The 19,677-nt window shown below is 36.1% G+C and overlaps 2 protein-coding genes and 1 long non-coding RNA gene across 14 annotated transcripts in view; 2 read left to right on the top strand and 1 right to left on the bottom strand.

Annotated features, from left to right (window-relative positions):
- Positions 1–2,103, bottom strand: part of LOC127069786 (uncharacterized) — a 4,481-nt gene extending 2,378 nt beyond the window's left edge. Inside the window, exon 1 of the long non-coding RNA XR_007783723.1 lies at positions 1–2,103. This exon is cut by the window's left edge and continues 1,088 nt beyond it. This is a non-coding gene — a long non-coding RNA (uncharacterized LOC127069786).
- The window catches only part of LOC127069673 (serine/threonine-protein kinase 25), a 96,161-nt gene extending 83,604 nt beyond the window's left edge, over positions 1–12,557 (top strand). For all 7 annotated transcript variants that reach the window (XM_051006975.1, XM_051006965.1, XM_051006993.1 and 4 more), the window contains 8 exons: positions 3,659–3,824; positions 4,094–4,251; positions 4,567–4,752; positions 5,639–5,784; positions 6,065–6,350; positions 6,720–7,070; positions 7,290–7,516; positions 7,677–12,557. In XM_051006975.1, coding sequence (XP_050862932.1) covers positions 3,659–3,824; positions 4,094–4,251; positions 4,567–4,752; positions 5,639–5,784; positions 6,065–6,350; positions 6,720–7,070; positions 7,290–7,516; positions 7,677–7,686 — 1,530 coding nt within the window. In that variant the 3' untranslated portion in view covers positions 7,687–12,557. The remainder of the gene's footprint in view (positions 1–3,658; positions 3,825–4,093; positions 4,252–4,566; positions 4,753–5,638; positions 5,785–6,064; positions 6,351–6,719; positions 7,071–7,289; positions 7,517–7,676) is intronic.
- Positions 12,558–13,087: 530 nt separating this feature from the next.
- LOC127069604 (uncharacterized) overlaps positions 13,088–19,677 on the top strand; it is a 41,697-nt gene continuing 35,107 nt past the window's right edge. The window contains exons 1-3 of one of the 6 annotated variants that reach the window (XM_051006801.1): positions 13,088–13,842; positions 13,959–14,150; positions 17,008–18,578. In XM_051006801.1, the coding sequence (XP_050862758.1) occupies positions 18,367–18,578 (212 nt within the window). In that variant the 5' untranslated portion in view covers positions 13,088–13,842; positions 13,959–14,150; positions 17,008–18,366. Of the gene's footprint in view, positions 13,843–13,958; positions 14,443–14,473; positions 15,423–17,007; positions 18,579–19,677 lie in introns of those variants that run through there. The other 5 variants (XM_051006793.1, XM_051006784.1, XM_051006823.1 and 2 more) reach the window with 5 other exon arrangements.

Raw genomic sequence — 19,677 nt, 5'->3', positions numbered from 1 at the left:
TAGCAGTTTCTTGTCGGTTACGATTATAATTAGATTCATTTTACGAAATCGATCATTGAAAATTAGAGATTCATCGGACTGTTCGATATATAGGATAGGAGTACATACATGAAAAAAAAAAAGAAGACAAAAAAGATAAAGAAAAATGAAGAAAGAAATTAAAAGAAAAAAAAAAAAAATACTCTCCTTATTTAAATTGTACGTTATAAATAAGAAACAAACCAAAAGTAGCTCTCGCTTAAGATTTTTCTAATAATTCATTATTTCCTCTAATTGCAAAAACATGCATCGTTCCGACTGAATCGAACAGTCCTAATGGAAAAACTATCGTTGCGGGGACCGCAAGCTGAGCTTTTTCTTTTTTTTTCCCTCAATCGAAAACCATTTGGATCTACCGATAGGATCCATCGATATTTAATTTAGAGTTTCAACGGTACCAAATTGTACTTCTGCCGGTGGTGTTGGTGACCCGCAAATAGATTGAAAAAAGAGAGAGAAAAAAGAAAAAGTAAAGCTGGAAAAAAGGACAGAACGAAAAAATATGAACGGGGGGGAGGGGTGGTGGGTAAGAAGAGGATGAGAGTTGAAGGAGAGGTATGAGATACGCATGTACCTAGACCCGTACAAACACATACGGCTTTGAAACGAACCTTTGGAATAACGTAGAGCCAAGATTAATTCCGTCGCGTCGTCCATCACTGCCAACGGCACTCCTGCCATTTTGCGAAACGGACGAACAAAAGGACGTGGCTTCGTCCAACGAGAAAAACAAAATCAGCGCATCATTAATCATCCGGTCGTTGAACGGTTTTGTCTATGTTTTTTATTTTTTTTTTGTCTTCGTTTTTGTTTCCTCTTTTTTGTTTCCCTTCTCTTACTCTCTCTCTCTCTCTCTCTCTCTCTCTCTCTCTCTCTCTCTCTCTCTCTCTCTCTCTCTCTCTCTCTCTCTCTCTCTCTCTATCTCTTCGCTAACCATCTGCTTTTTGACATCTCTTTCCCTTACCCCCGTACAATGTGAATCATTTCTTCGAGAGAGACTTATCTTTGCAATAGAAAATAAGAAGAAGAAGAAGGAAAAGCAGAAAGAGAAAATAATAACGATGCATTTCAATCTGTTGAAATTCAGTAAAGAAAACCGTGTAATGATACTTGGAAAAAGTGATGGAGGATCCTCGATCGAATTAGGATAGAAAATATTGCTTGGAATTTTAATCGCGAGTAATTTTCATGAATTATTTATCTTTTTCTTGGTTCTTCTCTTTCTCTCTCTTTTCAAATATAAATATATTTCTAACCGTAAACGTGTCATTTCAAAATAGTATATACAGTAGGTAGATAGATGGGTAGGTAGCTAGGTAGGTTGGTAAGTAGGTAGGTAGGTAAGGTAGGTAAGGTAAGGTACATATCTGCAGTAAGAAGAGAAACATGATTTGCGGTTTCATCGAGGTCTCTGATCTTAGCAATGCGTTCCGCGCCTCCACCACGTCTTTCTTTTACCTCTTCTGTTACAACGTATATTTCTTGAAGGAGCATAGGGGTGCGTGAACCAACTTGAAGCGGTCTTTCCTTCTCGGAGAGGAAGAGTGGATATTCGAGAAGTGGTTCAATGAACCTTTGTAAGTTAGCTAGCTAGATAGCTAGCTAGTTAAGTCGACGACGTAGACGTCGTCCTCTTCGTCCTTATCGTCATCGTCGTCGTCGTCGTCGTCGTCGTAAATGTAGACGTCATCTTAGACGACAGCCACCTACATTCCAGTAGAAGTAGGTGTAAGAGAATAAACTATGAGAACGTACGCAACCAGCGTATCATACTTGAAAATCTACCCCTTCTACTTACCGAGATCCGCATGATAGATGATGTCATTTTGTGAGTGAACGTAACCTACCCACTTCCTAGTCCTACCGATCTTGAATGCATCTTACGTCGTCGTCCTTTCGTCGTCCGAGGATTCGTCACTTAGACTTAGTAGGATTTGCGAAAAGGATTTTGTATCTTTTCGTAAAAGATAGAGAGAGAGAAAGAAAGAGAGAGAAAAAAATTTGAAACGTGGCTAACATTCCAATGACGACGAGTATACATACATGCATACATACATATATATGTTCACACACACACATACACACATATATATAGTCTCGTCAAACGTTTTTACGATCTCTTTAGAACGAAGTTTTTCATTTTATTTTATTTTATTTTCAATCTAAAGATATTGCTTTTCTATCGCAATTAAGATTTAGTTTAAATCGTGCTCACGTATTTCGAATAAATCTGCTATCTATATATTTATATATATGTATATATAAAACAATGTTCAGTGATCAAAGTGCGAAGATCCTGAGTATCCTTGTACGAACCATTGACTCGATCCGAGCGATTATTAACGAGCGATAATTCATCGACGATATCATCATCGTTGTGTGGTATCATCTATAGTATGTACCATCCTATATGAAGATAAGATTTATCAGATAATCCGTAAGACTTGACCGTTCTCTCGTTGTTACACCCTGTCATCTTGCCGGTGTCGACAAGGACGAAGGTACACTGATTGGTCATCGATGTCGGATATAATTATAAAAGTGTAACGTCCCGTAAAACATTGGAATACAAGGTGTTAAAGCGTCGAATCTTCATCATCGTCGAGAATTATCGCATATTTATCGCATCGCAAAGCATAAGAGAGAAAGAGAGAGAGAAGAAAAAAAAGTTTCGGGTCGACGATGCCCTTTTTAAAAAATTTACGTAGGTTTGAGAAAACGAAAAAGCTTTTTTATCATTTTCCTTATTTTCCGCTCGAATGAAATCTATCGATCGAGAATTATCGAGGGGTTCCTTGGAGCGTCCGATTAAAAAAAAAAAAGAAGAGAAAAGAAAAAATGTGAAAAAAAAATTAAGAAAAAAAGAAAGTCGTACGTTTTACTCGTTTTTTCAAATATCTAACATTTTTTTTTTCTTTAATCTAATTCGTGACTATTAAAAATTCAGATAAAGTGAATAAACTTCTTACGTAAGATCGAGATAATTCTTAGACAAGGTTTTACTCAACCCGCAATACGACTTACATATATCTACATTAAATATGTATTAGAAGGAAGGTCGGCTCGAAAATAAAGTTCCAAATACGAACGTTACTGTTAATTGACGTTATCGTCCGAAAGCGTTTCTCAGGTTAAATTTTTAATGGGGCTTGCGAAGTGATAACTACGGTCATACGTCAAAAGTCGATAAACGTCAAAAAGGAAAGTGATCAATTTTGTAAAAGATTTTCTCGTGATTGGTTCTTGGTTGTTCACGAGAATGATTTAGTTAGAGGCTATCGTATATGTATTTGAAATATTGTACGAACTAATGACTTTAGTTTATCGAGTATAATTGATTATTATGATGATCGATCACTCTTCGAAATTGTAGATATATCTGTGCCATAAATATTTCCATTTACGCGTCGTTATTCATTACGAAACAAATTTATTCAAAATCACGATATCCGATAGTACAGAAATGTATACAATTTAAGAAAAATAAAGAAAGACAAAAGAAAGAAAGGAGATATTAAGAAACGCGCTCGTTGGATTTTATTAACGTAGAATTAATACCTAAAGTGTTATGTAAGTAGAAAATCTCTTTTTCCCATCTTGACGAATTATTTCCTTTCAGGGTACGAAACTATGGATTATCATGGAGTACTTGGGTGGCGGTTCGGCTCTCGACTTGATGAAGGCCGGCAGCTTCGAAGAAATGCACATTGCGGTAATATTGCGCGAGGTACTAAAAGGACTGGATTATCTTCACAGCGAACGTAAGCTTCATCGTGACATAAAAGGTAAATATTTTTCGTCGTGAGATAAGCATGGTAAATTCGTACATTATCCCTCGGTTATATTTATTACCTATTCGTGGAAGAGTTTCTCAGTATTTTCATAATATCAGAAGAAGAAGAAGAAGAAGAAGAAGAAGAAGAAGAGAAAAAGAGATGAGATAGAGTTAGAAAGAGAACGACGAAGAGAGAAAGAAAAATCATCTTCTTTTTCTTTTTCTTCCTCTTTCGAAATCTACGTATCGACATAATTCAAAGTTTTATCCCAATTTCAGCGGCGAACGTTTTGCTGAGCGAAATGGGCGACGTGAAATTGGCGGATTTTGGTGTTGCTGGCCAACTTACTAATACTACGAGCAAACGTAACACTTTCGTCGGTACTCCTTTTTGGATGGCACCAGAAGTTATCAAGCAATCTGCTTATGATTCTAAAGTAAGTTAATCGCGATGCATATACGTAAATCTGTATCTATATGTTTATTTGTTTACTTAATAATTTTGGAATATTTAAAAGATGATGTTACGATAATATTATTTATTATTTTCTTTTGCTCCATTCAATGATAAGACTCATCGGATTCCTTACGATCGATCTCTCGATCGAACGCAAAACTATAGCGTTTAAACGCTTATCCCGTTATTTCCACGAAACACTGCGAATTACGACCGCTTTGTCGTTAACGCTTCGTTAACACCTCGAAGAACTAACGTCGGACAAGAGTAAAGAAGCTTTTCTTCTTCCTCGCAGGCTGACATTTGGTCCCTCGGCATTACGGCGATCGAACTGGCGAAAGGAGAGCCTCCTAATAGCGAGCTACATCCCATGAGGGTCCTTTTCCTCATACCGAAGAACAATCCACCTCAGTTAACTGGGAATTACACGAAACAGTTCAAAGAGTTCGTCGAGGCGTGCTTAAATAAGGATCCCGAGAACGTAAGTTGCAATTGACTGACTGTTCGTCTTAATTGTCCAAAAGGTCTGCCTCGTATGCACGTTTTCTTTTGACGAAAAGCCCTTTCACGGCAGTTGAACTTGAAAGTGTTCAAAGCGCACTAGTGTAAATTCGAATAAAATTGACGGGATAAGATCTTTACGATTATTGTATATATGTATATATTAAAAGAAAAAGTAAAAGAGGAGAAAAGAGATTTTCCCAAGAAACGAATACTCATTATTTTTTATTAAACAAAATTTTTGTAAAACATTTTGTAAAAATATCAAAAAATGATGATATTGACTCGGATATTTTTTAAGAGTATATTTCGTTGAAATGATCCATTCTTTTTTTTTATTATTAATGTAGAATGATATTGCTAATTTAATTTGAAACAACTTTTGAAGAGTAAAGTAAAATAAAAAAAGAACAAAATTGAGAGAAAGGAAGTAAGGAAGAAAGATTCGACCGTAAGTAAAAAAGAAAAAAAAAAAAAAAGAAAAATAAAAAAAGAGTGGATTCCTCACGGTTAAAAGATCACCGTCGAAACGAAATTAAAGCGAACGTATCGAACGGAAAGAAGGGGGAAGATTCAATTTCTCTTGGAACTGGTGTACTCGAGACGATCTTAATTTCGTGACGAATTACGATTTCTTCCTTTTAACAATTTTCTCAAAGACGTTCCCTCCCTTTATCCCCTTCTCTTGTTATAACATTGTCAAGATTTTTCATTTCATTCTACGACAAGTCATGAAGCAACTAACGTTCGATTCGTTAACAAATGTTATGTATGTACGTTGATTTCCATTGAATCTATAAAGAAATCTATCTCGTTAATTCGTAATTTGTGAGTTTTCATTTGATCTTTGTCCTTACCTTATATAGAGGCCGACGGCGAAGGAGCTTTTAAAGTTCCAGTTTATAAGGAAAGCGAAGAAGAACTCGTACTTGATCGACCTGATCGACAGGTACAAGAAGTGGAAGTCACAACGAAGCGAGGAGTCCGAGACGGAGAGCGAGAATTCAGACTCGTGAGTAACGATCGTTACATATATCGTGTACGTACGTTATTTCAAGATCGTAATCTTAAAGAAATTTTCTTGTCGATCATTACGATCAAATTCGTAGATCGTAAAATTAAATTCATAGATTTTGATGTATTCGTAAAGAGAGAGATCGGTGTTCACACTATCGGTAGGAGATGATTTTTCTTTTTTTTTCTTTTTTCTTTCTTTCTTTTTCACCAACGTTAATTTGTAATTAATTATACGCATCGATCGTTTAAAATCTTTTATTTTGTTTTATTAATAGGGAGGAATCTAAGCAAGATAGCGACATGGACGAGCCATGGATAATGACGGTGAAGGGTCCACACGGAGTTAAAGGATCCGTAGTACCTATGTTGCCACTGGACGAGCAACCTACCTCGTTGACCGTGACTCACACACTGAATCATAGGTCTTCGAACCATAATCAACAAACGAAACCTCACGCGAATGGGGCTTCGCGATCGCCACCTAAGGAATCGACGTTGAATCATTACAGAAGTGATTCCAGAGACTCCTTACGTGACGGACAAAGCAAGCACACAACGCCGGTAAGAGAAAATGTCATAGGTTACTGTACGAGATAGCGATTGGATCGTTTGAGAAAAGAAAGAAGAAAAAGAAAAAATAATATTTTTTCAATATATCTTTGCGACTTACCAAGTTGTTCGAAAAGTTTCTTTCGTTTTTAAATACTGTGAGATGAAGTAGCTAACTGTGGATAACGAAAGAAACTTTAGGGCAATCTAATTGTATTATATTCATTATATTTTTATAATATAATATATTAATAAATATAATGTAATATAATATAATATAATATAATAAATATTATACTATATTTTATTTCTTTTATATCATACCCTTCATATCGATCATATTACATTATATTGTTTTTAAATCACTATTATTCTTCTCAGTTGCGACCTCACGAAGCTGCACCACCGCCACCGATCGACACGCGAGAGAAGAGAGACGAACGAGACTTTCGCGATTCCAGCAGAGAATCAACTTTGAGGGAGCCAAAAGAATTACGTGATAGCAGGGAAAGGGATAGGGATGGAAGAGACAGGGAACGGGATAGGGAAGGTAGAGAAAGAGGGGACGTTGCTACGAGAGATAAGAGAAACAGTAAACCGGACGTACCAGTGGTACCAATGGTCGACCATAGATCTGCCGAGGACAAGCAGCAACGACCAAGGAGTTCGCAAGAACTTAAAAACCCAAGAAGTGCTGCTCTCTCGGCTGTCGTCTTGCCACTTCTATCAGAGGTAAATTCTTTTTTTATTTTTTATTTATTTTTTTTTTTTTAACCTTGCGTTCTTTTTTTCTCTCTAATAGAAAGCTTTAGTATATAAAAATTATTATCAAATGAAGCAGCAAATAACATTCTTTTTTTCTTTTTCCTTTCTTTCTCTCTCTCTCTCTCTCTCTCACTCTCTCTCTTTTTCTTCTTCTTCTGTCCTTCTTCCTTTCCGCAAATGATCAAGCTTCAACGAAAGCACCAGTATTCCACGCGAGACAATAACGGCGAAGGTGGAAGTGGCGTTGGAAAGAATGGTGGCGCGATAGAAGAACTACGTGGTGCCTTTGAAATGGCTGAACGTACGTCTCCAGGAATGACCGAAGCTCTTATCAGGGAACTTCTTAAATCGTTGCTTCCGGCCAATCACTCGGAGGGTCGTCTTTCCATGCTAATGGAGAAAGTTATTTTGAGGTAACTTTCGATAAAAACAACAAGAAAATTATCTCTTATTATCGAACGATTGTCTCTCCTTTATTTTTATATTCAATAATTTTTATTATTATTCCTATAATTGTTATTATTTATTATTATTATTATTATTATTATTATTATTATTTGTTTTATTTTTTAGGGATACGTAGGGACGCGAGAGGTCGAAGGTTCGCAAGAGATTGTGGTCCGAAAATGTCCTGACATTATAATCGTTCGTTACTTCTCTATTATCAAGCTTATTTATCACTCCGAGCCAGCTCATCGTTAAACGCCATTTCCGAACTTGAAGAAAAGCTATAGCAAGAACGAGGGTCGTCGTGAATAATATACGAGTATGCGTTTACTTCTCTTTAAACCTTTAACAGCCGAATTACAACGAAATCTATCGAACCTTTATCTAAACGAATTAGTCTAAAAAAAAGAAGAAGTAGGAAAGAAAAAAAAGGAAACAAAAAAAAAGAACTCTACGAGAACTTTTAATCTATTTTCAACGTGACACTTTTCAACATTTCTAATCTAATGGGTCGCTTTTTTGTGTGTATATATATATATATGTGTTTGTGTGTGTGTATACACACATACAAGCGAAATACCCTGCTGCCTAGAATTCTTCGAAATAGTTCCTATTCGTGTAATTACGAATCTCGTTTACCGAGAGAAAGAAAAAGAAAAAGAGAAAGAGAAACACTTCGTTTAGGAATTTTTTTAATGCATAATGTATGAACCTTTTAGATAAATTATTTTCTATGTTAGATAAAACGCTTACGAGTGTGGTTACTGCTCTCATGAAAAACTACTAACCGAGTCCCTCGTGTCTGATAAAATAATAAAATCTGCCTTTTACTTTCCTAAGTGTATTACATATTGCATATTTTAAAACGCAAACGTTATTACGACGATCGATGATATCCCAAGATCCCTATGCGAAATAAGACATTTAAGTAGAAATATACATATATAAATATATATATGTGTATATATATATATATATATATATATATATATATATATATAATACGTATCTTAAATAATATATCTTTTTACGACTTTCTTCATGTTCGGCTCGAATAAATTTGCATACGACGATAGCACAGCGAGAATAATATTAAAGAACTATATGCAGGCTCGGTCAGTGTCCAATGGATAGAAAAAAAGGAAGAAATTCGTTGATCGCGGATCTTGCCTCTGTAATAAAAATGCATTCGAAACGTGCACCAGCAAGGTTTAGGATTATAAAAAGAAAAGAAAAGAAAAAAGAGAAAAAGAAAGAAAATAAAAAAGGAAAAAAAGCAAACAAAAATAAACAAACAAACAAAATAAATATAAACTACTTTTACGTATAAGTAGGAAAAAAAAAAAAGTATCCTTACGATGCGTGCCGGATACACTTTCGTGCTTTTGTTGAACTTCGAAAGCAACAACAGTGCTTCTCAGATAAAATAATCCGTACACTTTCTTCTTTGGTCGGATATTTATTTAATCGAATAGTTTATATCATATCGAAGAAGAAACGATTTCTTCGATTAGCCGTTCACCGGATGAATGACAAATTTTCACCGGATATAAATCGCCTTCCTATAAGCTTACTCTGCTAGTGCATGTTTCGGATTCTTCTTAAGGCAGAGAGATTTAAAAGGTGAACTCTAGTAAATTTCTTTACTAGAGAACCATTGTAAATATGTATGTAGTACCATAAGATAGTCTTCTTGTTCTGATCGATCTTTTTGCGTATTGACTCGGTCATTTGTAGCTCTTGGTTCGGTGATATTCCTCTAGTCTATTAAAAATGAAATAAAGATAAGAGAAACAAATATACGAATCGTTTTACAAATCGTCTTCGAATATCTTCGCTTTCTGTCATTTGTTCGGAGATAGCTTGGATAAAAGAAGAAGAAAAAAATAAAAAAAGGGAAAAGGCTTTTCTTAAAAACCCATATATCTCGGACTATGGGAATGTCCCGATTCGATTTTGAGCGGCGAGACGAGGAGATATCTGCAAAATGTCGATTCTTAATCCACGTTGTTTGTAAACACTAATGTATTTTATAAAATATATAATATAGAAAAAATTCCTCGTAAGAGAAAAGAGAGAGAGAGAGAGAGAGAGAGAGAGAGAGAGAGAGAGAGAGAGGGCGATGAAGAGAAATACAGAAATAAAGAGCGAAAGCGAAAGAGAGCGAAAGAGAAAAGATAAAGAGAAAAAATAAAGGACGAAAAGATTATTAAATGCAATGACGTAAAGCTCCCTTTCGCTTAGTCGAAAATGCAATATCGCGAAATTGTACCGCACGAAGTAAGATCGAAGGAAGGTGTGAGAGGGTGATAGAGTGAGAGAGAAAGAGTGCGCAAGAAAAAAAAAAGAGATATCGAAGGGAAATTAAAATGATATAACATACGTAAATAAATCTAATATCCGAATAAATAATTTAACGAAATAAAAATAACAGATATAGCGTTTAATCAGTAGAAGAAAAAAAAGAAAGAAAGAAAGAAAGAAAGAAAGAAAGAAAAGGAGAAAAAGAAGCAGAGTTGAAAGCCAAACGGGTGCATCTGTCTGTCTGATCATTTTCCAAAGTACTACGCGTTTGTCGTTAAAATTATATTTAACAACGCCAACAGGGTGTTTAAAACTTGAGAGTAAAAAAGAAAAGTAAAAAAAAACGATTATTATTATTATTATTATTATTATTATTATTATTATTATTATTATTATTATTATTATCATTATTATTACTATTATCATTATTATTATTAATATTATTATTATTATTATTATTATTATTATTATTATTATTATTATTATTATGATTATTATTATTATTATTAACGTTTTCAGATATAAATGACAACACGACAAGATATAAATGAAATATAATAGTAACTTCGATCTCCACTCTACCACTCCTTTTCTCTTTCCAATTATCCTACCAACAAAATTAAGATATAGAAAATAATTAAAAAAAAAGGGGGAAGAAAGATAAGGAAAGAGAGAGAGAGAGAGAGAGAGAGAGAGAGAGAAAGAGAAAGAGAGAGAGAGAGAGAAAAAATCAGAATAGGCACGACGCGCACTGTGAGTTTTGATTACTTAGTCGAATTTACACCGATTTATCGTCGTTAAATGTTGTTAACGAATCCATTACCTACTTAGTATCGTTTTGCTGTTCGATTAGCTTTTTGTTGTTGTTTCTTTTTTTTCAATTATTTTCTCCTTCCTTCACACACACCTCCAACCATCTCGTCGCCTGTCCTTTCATTTTCTCCGACGATGGTCGCTATCCCGATTACTCTCGCAAAGCTGCCATAATAACACGCTTACCGGCTACACTACTACCACTACCAATGTAAAAAAAACGATGCTCTTCTCATAGCATCGTTATAAACTATCCCCATTCCTTCTTCCTATCCCGTTCATATCCACCCTCTCTTTTTATCTTCCTGTATTGTTTTTCCTTCCTTTATTTCATTTTTTTCTCTTTTCTTTTCTTTCCTTTTTTTTTGAAGCCAACGAAATAAAAAACGTACGTACGTATACGTGTGATCGTATATGTGTCCCCGTGTAAAGCGTTCTATATATGTGTACGTGTGTTTTTTTTTAAGTAAAAAAAATATATAAATCGAAAATCGTGGATTAGTGACCAATCGATAAAATTATCATCAATTGTCATCGTATATCCGTTCGCGGATATTTCTATTGCTTCGAATCTTTTCAAATAGGAGAAAGGACAGATCGTTCGTCTCTCCTTGGGGACTTCTCATCCCTACCCCTCTCCCCTCCCCACCTTTCCCTTCCTAAGAAATCCCTCACGAGAAACTTGAACACGAGCGCCCATCGTTTGTAATCTATTAAACATTGTGTAGTAGATTGTGTGTATGTGTATATGTATGAAATTCTCTTTTGAAGATCGTAAGGGTGGTAAGCGCTCGTGTTACGAACGATACGAAAGTGGACACGACAAATTTTGTAATATACCTTCTTGAAACGAACAATTTCGACATTTCGATCGAATTATTAACTTGCCTGTGACACACCATATGTTTTCTCCTTTTTTCTTTGTCCATTGGATTATTAATGATTGGACGGTCTTCCGAATAAGGATAGATAAATAAAGAGAGAGAAGAAAAAAAGAAAAAAATTTAGCAAGACACGCAAAATGATCCGTCGAATACTTAAGAAATTATAATTTTCTTTTTCTTTTTTTTCTTTCTTTCTTTCTTTCTTTCTTTCTTTCTTCTGCTTCTCTTCTTTTTTGTTTGTTTGTTTTGTAATCCATTCGTCGATCTCTACGAGCGTGCAAAAATTCTCGCGTGAAGTATTTAATTTAAAAGCAATCCTCGTTGGGAACAAATTGAATTTTGTTTTGTTTTCTTTTTTCGATTTTTATTTTATTTTTGTTTTGTTTGTTTCGTTTTTCTTCTTTTTTTTTTCTTTAATAATTTTCCAAGATTTATTCGCGCCAAGAAGGTCGGTTCATTCTCTTCTCTGAATAATATTATTTACAGAGAGTACGGTTTACGAGAATACATTGACGCTGTGATTTTATTAATGATTAACGTAAAAAGTTTGTTACTTTTCCTTTCGATAATACGATTGAGAAAGAAGTGAAATTTGCATTTAGTGTTTGACGAAAATGACGAAAAAACGTAAATGTGATCGATGAAAGGAAAAAGCAGGGGCTGATCATGTGAGAAAAATTGATGAAAATTCGTTAAACCGCACCATATTCTATCCGAATTACGTGTCCTACCGTATCCAGCACTCGTCTTTGTATCATACTCTTAGCTATTATTCATAACATATTCAGCGTTATAACATCGTGGTAACAATAATAACGACGTAGATATATATATATATATATATATATATATATATACATATATATATATACACACATATACATATATATATATTTTTTGTATTTTACTTCTACCTTGGCTGCATTGGACTGTATTATATTGATTGTATGTGGCATGCCGAGGGCGTGTACAAATACGAAATAAATATTAAATAAATCATGATCGACATATCGACGATTTTATTGACCAGAGCCGACATTACAATAAAATATAAATTTTCCTTATTCTTAAGAAAGATATTACATCAACCATTATGTCAATGAAATAGATCGTATTAAAATTCTACTTATATCTTTTAAAACAATCACGATTCTTTTGTATTGTTTTTTCTATTATTGCTTATTAACGATATCGATGATTTTCATTTGGAATTATTCCACTTGTGTCATTGACGAGAAAAAATAATTTGTTAGATACGACATGGTGTGACAGATTGGACGAGAGCGCGAAACTACCCTTGATCGTATCTGTACGTCGTAGATGCGACGAGATGAAAATACGAGAGAGAGAAAGAGAGGAAGAGAGAGTATAGTTGGGAAGTATAGAAAAAGAAGAGATGGATGTTGCGCGCAGATTCGCGCATGTCCGAGAACAGTGAGTAGTAGACGGTAGTCTAGGGTGATGGGTCGGGATAGGGTGGGGTGGGATGGGGTGGGAGGAAGTTGGGGAGGGATGAAGAGAGGAGGTTTCCATAGTCGACAGCATCTCTCTCTTTCTCGCGCGCGACGCAGTGTAGTCGACAGCATCCCACGGGTGGTCTCGATCGAAGGGAGAGACAAGGCCCGGGAGAGCCGACGATCCGTCTCTCTTCTCTTCTCTTCTCTTTCTCTTTTCAACCTTTGCACTTTTTACCCTTTCGCGATCTAATCCCTTTTGGCATCATCTCGCTTCTTTCTCCCTTATCCTTTTTCCCTTCTTTCTTGCCGTCCTTTCGATAACTGTCCTCTTATTCGTGGAAGAAAATATGAAATGAATGAATCGAAAAAACAAAAATTCATTTACCGGATCAAGTGAAGGTTTATCGAAATAAATCGTACGAACGCGATCTGTGACTCTTTATAGATAGAGAAAAGAAGAACAGAGAAGGAGAGAGAGAGAGAGGGAGGAAAATATTACAGATAGAGGATTAAATAGAAGAAGAAGTAGAAGAGAGACGGACGGTGGCAGGAAAGGAAGAACGCGCGAGCGGAAGAGATTTGAGCGTGGCGGTTGTTCCGAGAATACGCGGAAGCGAGAAAGGAAAAGAAAAAGAGAAGGAGGAGAAAGAAGTGGAGGAGGAAGTGGAGGAGGAGGAGGAAGAGAAGGAGTAAAGAGGAGAGGAGAGGAAAGAGGAGGTATCAGTTACTCTGGCGTCTCGTTCATCTCATCCAGTTCGGTTCACGTTCGTGTTCGGTCGCGTGCAAAAGAAGAGACATACGTACGCACACATATACGCACAAACATACATATAGGTATATATACGTATACATATACATATACATATACATATACATACATACATACCTACATACATATATATGTATATATATCTCTTCTTTTCCTTTTCCACGCATTCGAATCCGCGAAGACGCCCCTCCGAGACTCGCGTGGCTACCCTCCGCGACCGCACCTGTCTCGAGCTGAGCAAACGTTTGCGCGCGCGTACCCAAACACGAACGCACGTACACAGGGTCTCTGTGTGTACGACACGACACGACACGACGACGACGACAGCAACCAACGACGATTGAAGAGTGAAAGAAGAAGAGAGATAAAGAGAGTGAGATAAAGAGAGCTAGACAGAGAAAGAGTAACAGAAAGAGAGAGAGAGCAAAAGAGAGAGAGACAACCAACATCCACCAACAGCAGCAGACTACGAAGAATCTCTTCACGATGTCGCGTTGGGAGTCCGCGAAGTGTGTCGTTGCTATTTTAAAGTAGTACGTATATTCCGAGACTTACGGAGGACGTACGATCCGTTTCGTTCGTCCTCGCTCAGAAATTCTTAGACGAGAGTGCTTCCTAGAGAGAAGAATTTAATAGAGCCAAGAGTTTTTAACGAGACAGCCACGGTACGTTGCTCCGCTTAATCCTTTAACCGCTATTACATACTAATGCTACCGATTTGTTCCTTTTCTTTTTTTTTGGATTTTCTTTTTCGTTTCTTCCTTTTTTATTTTCTTTTTATCGCCTCTAGTAGTGTATATGTCGCTGCTTACCGCTTGCGAAACTACTATGGTCCATCATCCATCGGCCACCCAACAGAAAAGCGGTTTCGAGCACGCGCGAAACCTCCCGCCGAATCCCTTGAGAGAAAGAGAGAGAGAGAGAGAGAGAGAGAGAGAGAGAGAGGGAGAGAGTTAACCAATCGACCGATTTATTACACCTCCCCGTTCTGATAATCATCTATAGAATGCTCGATAGAATATCTCTCTTATTTCTTTATTTTCTCTCATTTTCCCGCCCTTTTTTCTTTCTACGATGAAAAAATTGTGAATTTCTTCCTACCAACACCACCACACCAACGTAAAGTATAATTTGAATATTTTTGTATCACGAATTTTTTTGATTATTTTATCACGATTCAATCGTTATGAACTAACGTAGCAAGGTTTTCTTTTTTCTTTTTTTTTTGTTCGTTTTCTCTCTCTCTCTTTCTCTTAGAATAGTCAAATAGTAAAAGATGTATTTTCGGATTCGTTTATATGATTTTAAAGTACGATTTACGTTTCATACGTTATCGCTCGATAACGAGCGTCGATTAGCAGGAGGAAAAGAGCCGTCGGGATTCTTCGTGCTCAACCGCTCCGTTATATTCACCGACAGATTAGACAAAAGGGAGAAAAAAAAAGAGGAAGGAGAGGGAGAAAATGAGAGAGAGAGAAAGAAACTAGCGGAGCATCAGAGCGTATGCAGTTCGACGCATGCAAACACAATAGTAGCGAGACTTAGGAAAGCGTGTTCGTTGAGCATCAGTGAATACGTCGCGGTGTTTCGAGTTTTATCATTCGTATCGCGTGCCATTTGATGTGTCAACCTTGGTTTTTACTTGGTAAATGCAGCTTCTTCATTCTTCCAAGACTTTTACCGTTCGGCCTCGATTTCTTTTTCTTCATTCTCCTCCTTCTCCTCTTTTTCTTCTTCTTCTTCTTTCTCCTTTTCCTAGTTTTAGTTCCTATTTTTTTATATTTTGTATTTTTTGTATTTTTTTTTGTCTATAATATCATCCATTCGTCGTCCTTTCTTTCAACCAAAACGGACATAGACGAAGCGCGTCGAGATAGGTGTTAAAGTCGTAACGTAACGATAGAACATGTTACGGACCTCACATGGAAAGGATGTTTATCGAAAGAAAAGTGTTTGATTTCGAAATCTACCTGGTTCTAATCGTTAAAGCGTATCGATGAGAGAGACGGTGGTATATATATACACATATATATATAGTATATATGTATATATATATAGTACTTGCGTACAGGTATAGATACGGACACGCTTTAATTACACATTTTTCTTAGCCGCTCCAAAAAGGCAGCGACGTGTGATGACAGAGGAGAGCGTATAGAAGGAGAAGCTGCGTGCATACGGTTAGAATAATATAGACATATTAGCAATAATGGTAGAAATAGTAACTAAAAAAATGTTGTCGTATACATGACGACGATGACAACGACAATGACGAAGACGATCGAATGATTGATAGTGGATCTTCGTTTCACATACACACACACATATACATACACGCGCGTGTTACACTTCTAATTACTATAATTTCACTAAATCATTGTATAAGAATGATTCCAATCGGGGATATTGTCCCACGGAAGTCTTCGTTTTCCCGGACTCCATTTTTCCGTCACTGTCGTATCACTTGGAGGGCCCTGACGATTTCTCCGTAAGGATATTTTAAAAGAGAGTATGCCAAGTGCTGCGGGACGTTAAATATAGACCGTATATGCGCGCGTTACATTGTCTTTTGCCGTGTTACTTGTCGCGGAGAGAAGTATCGACCCATCTCGAAATATAAAACGGGATATCGAATAGCCCGAAGATAAGACCATCGTTTCTTCTTCTTTTTCTTCTTCTGTAGGAACAACAACAAAAAAAAAAGGATTTTTATTCTTTATTTTCTTATTTATTTATTGTTTTTTTCTTAATTTTTTTCAACAAGGACAAACTACCAAGCATATGTTTTACGAATGATAGAACACTTCAAAAAAGAAAGAAAAAAAATATTGATCGAAATCGAAACTTCATTTGATTCAATTGGAATCAGTTAAAGATTTTTCAACCCTTTTTCTTTAACCATGATGTCTCGTTCTCTCAAATTTCTTTCTTCAAACCTGACTACGATAGCCGTACGATAACTATCTCCCTTTGCTCTTTATATCTCTTTCTCTCTCTCTCTCATTCTCTGTCCCTCTCTCTCTCTCTCTCTCTCTCTCTCTCTTTGCGTAATTTAATTAAGTCATCGAGCTCTCTTCAGGGACCACTCCCACTAATTGCGATCTTTCGATCTCGCAGACGCTCCAGACGAATGGAGAGAAAGATACATATGTCTATATATATATACATACACATCATTATATATGTGTATATATATACAATGAATTAAAAAAAATTTTTACTTTAAACAGAATCGATCGTTTTCATCGATACACATCCGTCCATATATTTTCTATTTGGAGAATTTACCTTCGACCTTTTAATCGTGGTCTTTTCTACCACGCAACGCGTAAAAATTCAAGCGTGAAATTAGAACGGATTTATCGGTAACATCTCCGAAAGAAACCTTCTCCGGACACGAAGTTTTACAAATCGAAGCGAAGTGTTTAATTCGATCGGTTAGTGTCATCGATCTTTTGTTTACAACGTATTTGTGTTAGTGCCAGTGATATCTTTTTTACGACGTACGAACGAAAATGATAAAATTAGAAGAATGAATCGGAGACATAATGTTACAACACGAAATACATATGTACTTGCTTATATACAAGACGTTAATCGCTCGTCAATGTTTACTTACGTTACGATAAGACGGATGGATAAGAGAACGGCTATGGACATTATAAAAAGATAATCTTCGATCTCGTCGACAAAAAGGAAAAAAGGAACAAAGAGAGAAAGAGAAAGAGAGAGATACTACGTTCTAAATAAAAAAATCTAAAGGAGTGAAGTTTACGACTCTAATGACATCATCGTGCAATAGAGTTGTTGTGTTACATATACGTACATATATATAGACATATATATATATGTCTGTGTGTGTGTATGTGTATTGGAAAAATAGAGAGACATAATAATGTATGAGATCGAGAGCGCGTGCGCGTTGACGTGCGTGTTGGCGCACGTCAAACGAGATCACGCTACGAGATAATTACGACGACAAGTCGTCCCCGTGGATGAATGAACGTGACCCGCACATTTTTTTCTGCTCGACGTGGAGAAGGAGGCGAAAGAGGAGAAGAAGAAGAAGAAGAAGAAGAAGAGGAGGAGGAGAAGGAGGAAAAAGAAGAAGAAGAAGAAAAGGAAGAGGAAGAAGTAGTAGCAACGGTAGCGGCGGTGAAGGGTGGGAAAGAAGAAAAAGAAGGGGAAGGAGGTGGACGAAGAGGAACGTTTCGCGTCTTCGTAAGAGAGAAAAAGAGGAAAAAAAAGAAGAAGAGGTAGAAGAAAAAGAAAAAGAAGAAGAAGAGAATAGCGGTTTTCATAGCGCAGATTTATTCGCAACGTGCCAACAGTACACTTTCGTGATATACGCGAGTGCCAAGAACCGCTACTTTCGAATAGATATACAAATTAAACACGAAAAATACGAAAGCAACGGAATGGACCATTCGAGATTTTAAAAGAAAGAAAGTTTGAAATAAAAGAAAGAAAAAGAAAAGAAAGGGTAGCGAACGTTTATACGATCAACCATTTTTCGTATGCACTTTACATACTCTAACATTTGATTTTATCGTGTATCGTCGTTTTTGTTATGAGAATCGAAGATTATAATGGAAAGGAAAATTACCGAAGCACGGCCGAAGATCGAAATCGTACGTGTCTCATCCATCGAACGGCGAAACTTTCGCCCTTTGGATGGGGTGCAGCTACGTGCTGCTTATAGTCATGTCAGAGTTGGTATTTATTGCCCGGAACCGGAAACAACGAAGCCCGTCGTTTGCGATACCAAACCGCCGATCGAATACACGAGGAAATTTAAAAAGTAAGTCGTAAGTGTTTTTTCTCTTTTTCTCTCTCTCTCTTTCTTTTTTATTTTATCTCTATCTTTCTTTCTTTTCTTTCACGTCTCGTTGTAATGTCCCACGAATATCGCGAATTCCAAAGAAGGAATTCAGGTCGAATTAACGCAAATCGCGCTAAGCGCGCGTGCGTCGTAAGTTTCGCCCATTAAAATGACCGAATTAAACTCTCGACCATCAGTAAAGTCTTATGTTTATTATTTCGAAAGCATCTCGTTAGAATTACAAATTCCGACACGGTAAAACTTCCTGGTTTTTCGTTACGGAAACTTTATGCATTGTAATCGTGCATATAAGAGTTGTGCGTACACCGTGCCGATGATACTCAATAGTTTTAATTTTTCTTCTTCTTTTTTTCTTTTTTCTTCTTTCACGTAACAATTAAAGATTCTCTGTGAATTTTTTTTTTGTTTTTCTATTTACTTTAACATCGATACAGAGTTATTTGCTTTAAAAGAATTCACACGAGAATGAGTCTACGAGAAAAAGTACAAAAAAAAAAATAAAAAAGAAAGAAAGAAAGAAATAAGAAAAACCAAAAGAAAAAGAATTAATTTTGTTATTACACAATTTAGAGGCGTCGTCTTTAATTTGCCTTTGATTTTTAAATTGAATGTTAAAAGTTTTACGCAATCGATATGCCCACTTGATATTTTTTTCATGACCTTTTAAGAATGGAGAGATACAAAGGAATTCATTATCACGTGCTGCAATGTAATGGAATGTCATATTGCATGTCGTAACGTAAACGTTTACTCAAACTCGAGTATACGATGAATCTTTTATTTTATTTCACATTCTTTCAAAAAAAAAATTTCATTCTTTTAATATTCATAAGACAATTAGTATCACGAACATCTTTCTCGCTTTTGAAAGTATTCTTTCAACACGATCTAAAAATAAAAAGAATGTTTATTCCTGTAATCGCACGACGGTGTAAACGTACGACGAAGGAAGAAAGAAAGAAAAGAAAAGGGAAATAAAAGATTCGAACATCAGATTTTATTCGGTCGTCGAAGTTTCAGTTTTTGCTAGTCGGACGAGCGGAACGAATGAAAGTCG

Source organism: Vespula vulgaris, chromosome 1 (assembly GCF_905475345.1).
Source record: "Vespula vulgaris chromosome 1, iyVesVulg1.1, whole genome shotgun sequence".
In the NCBI taxonomy this organism is placed as follows: Eukaryota; Metazoa; Arthropoda; class Insecta; order Hymenoptera; family Vespidae; genus Vespula; species Vespula vulgaris.
The sequence above is the reverse complement of the archived record's forward strand: the minus strand, read 5'-3'. Positions and strand labels throughout refer to the sequence as shown.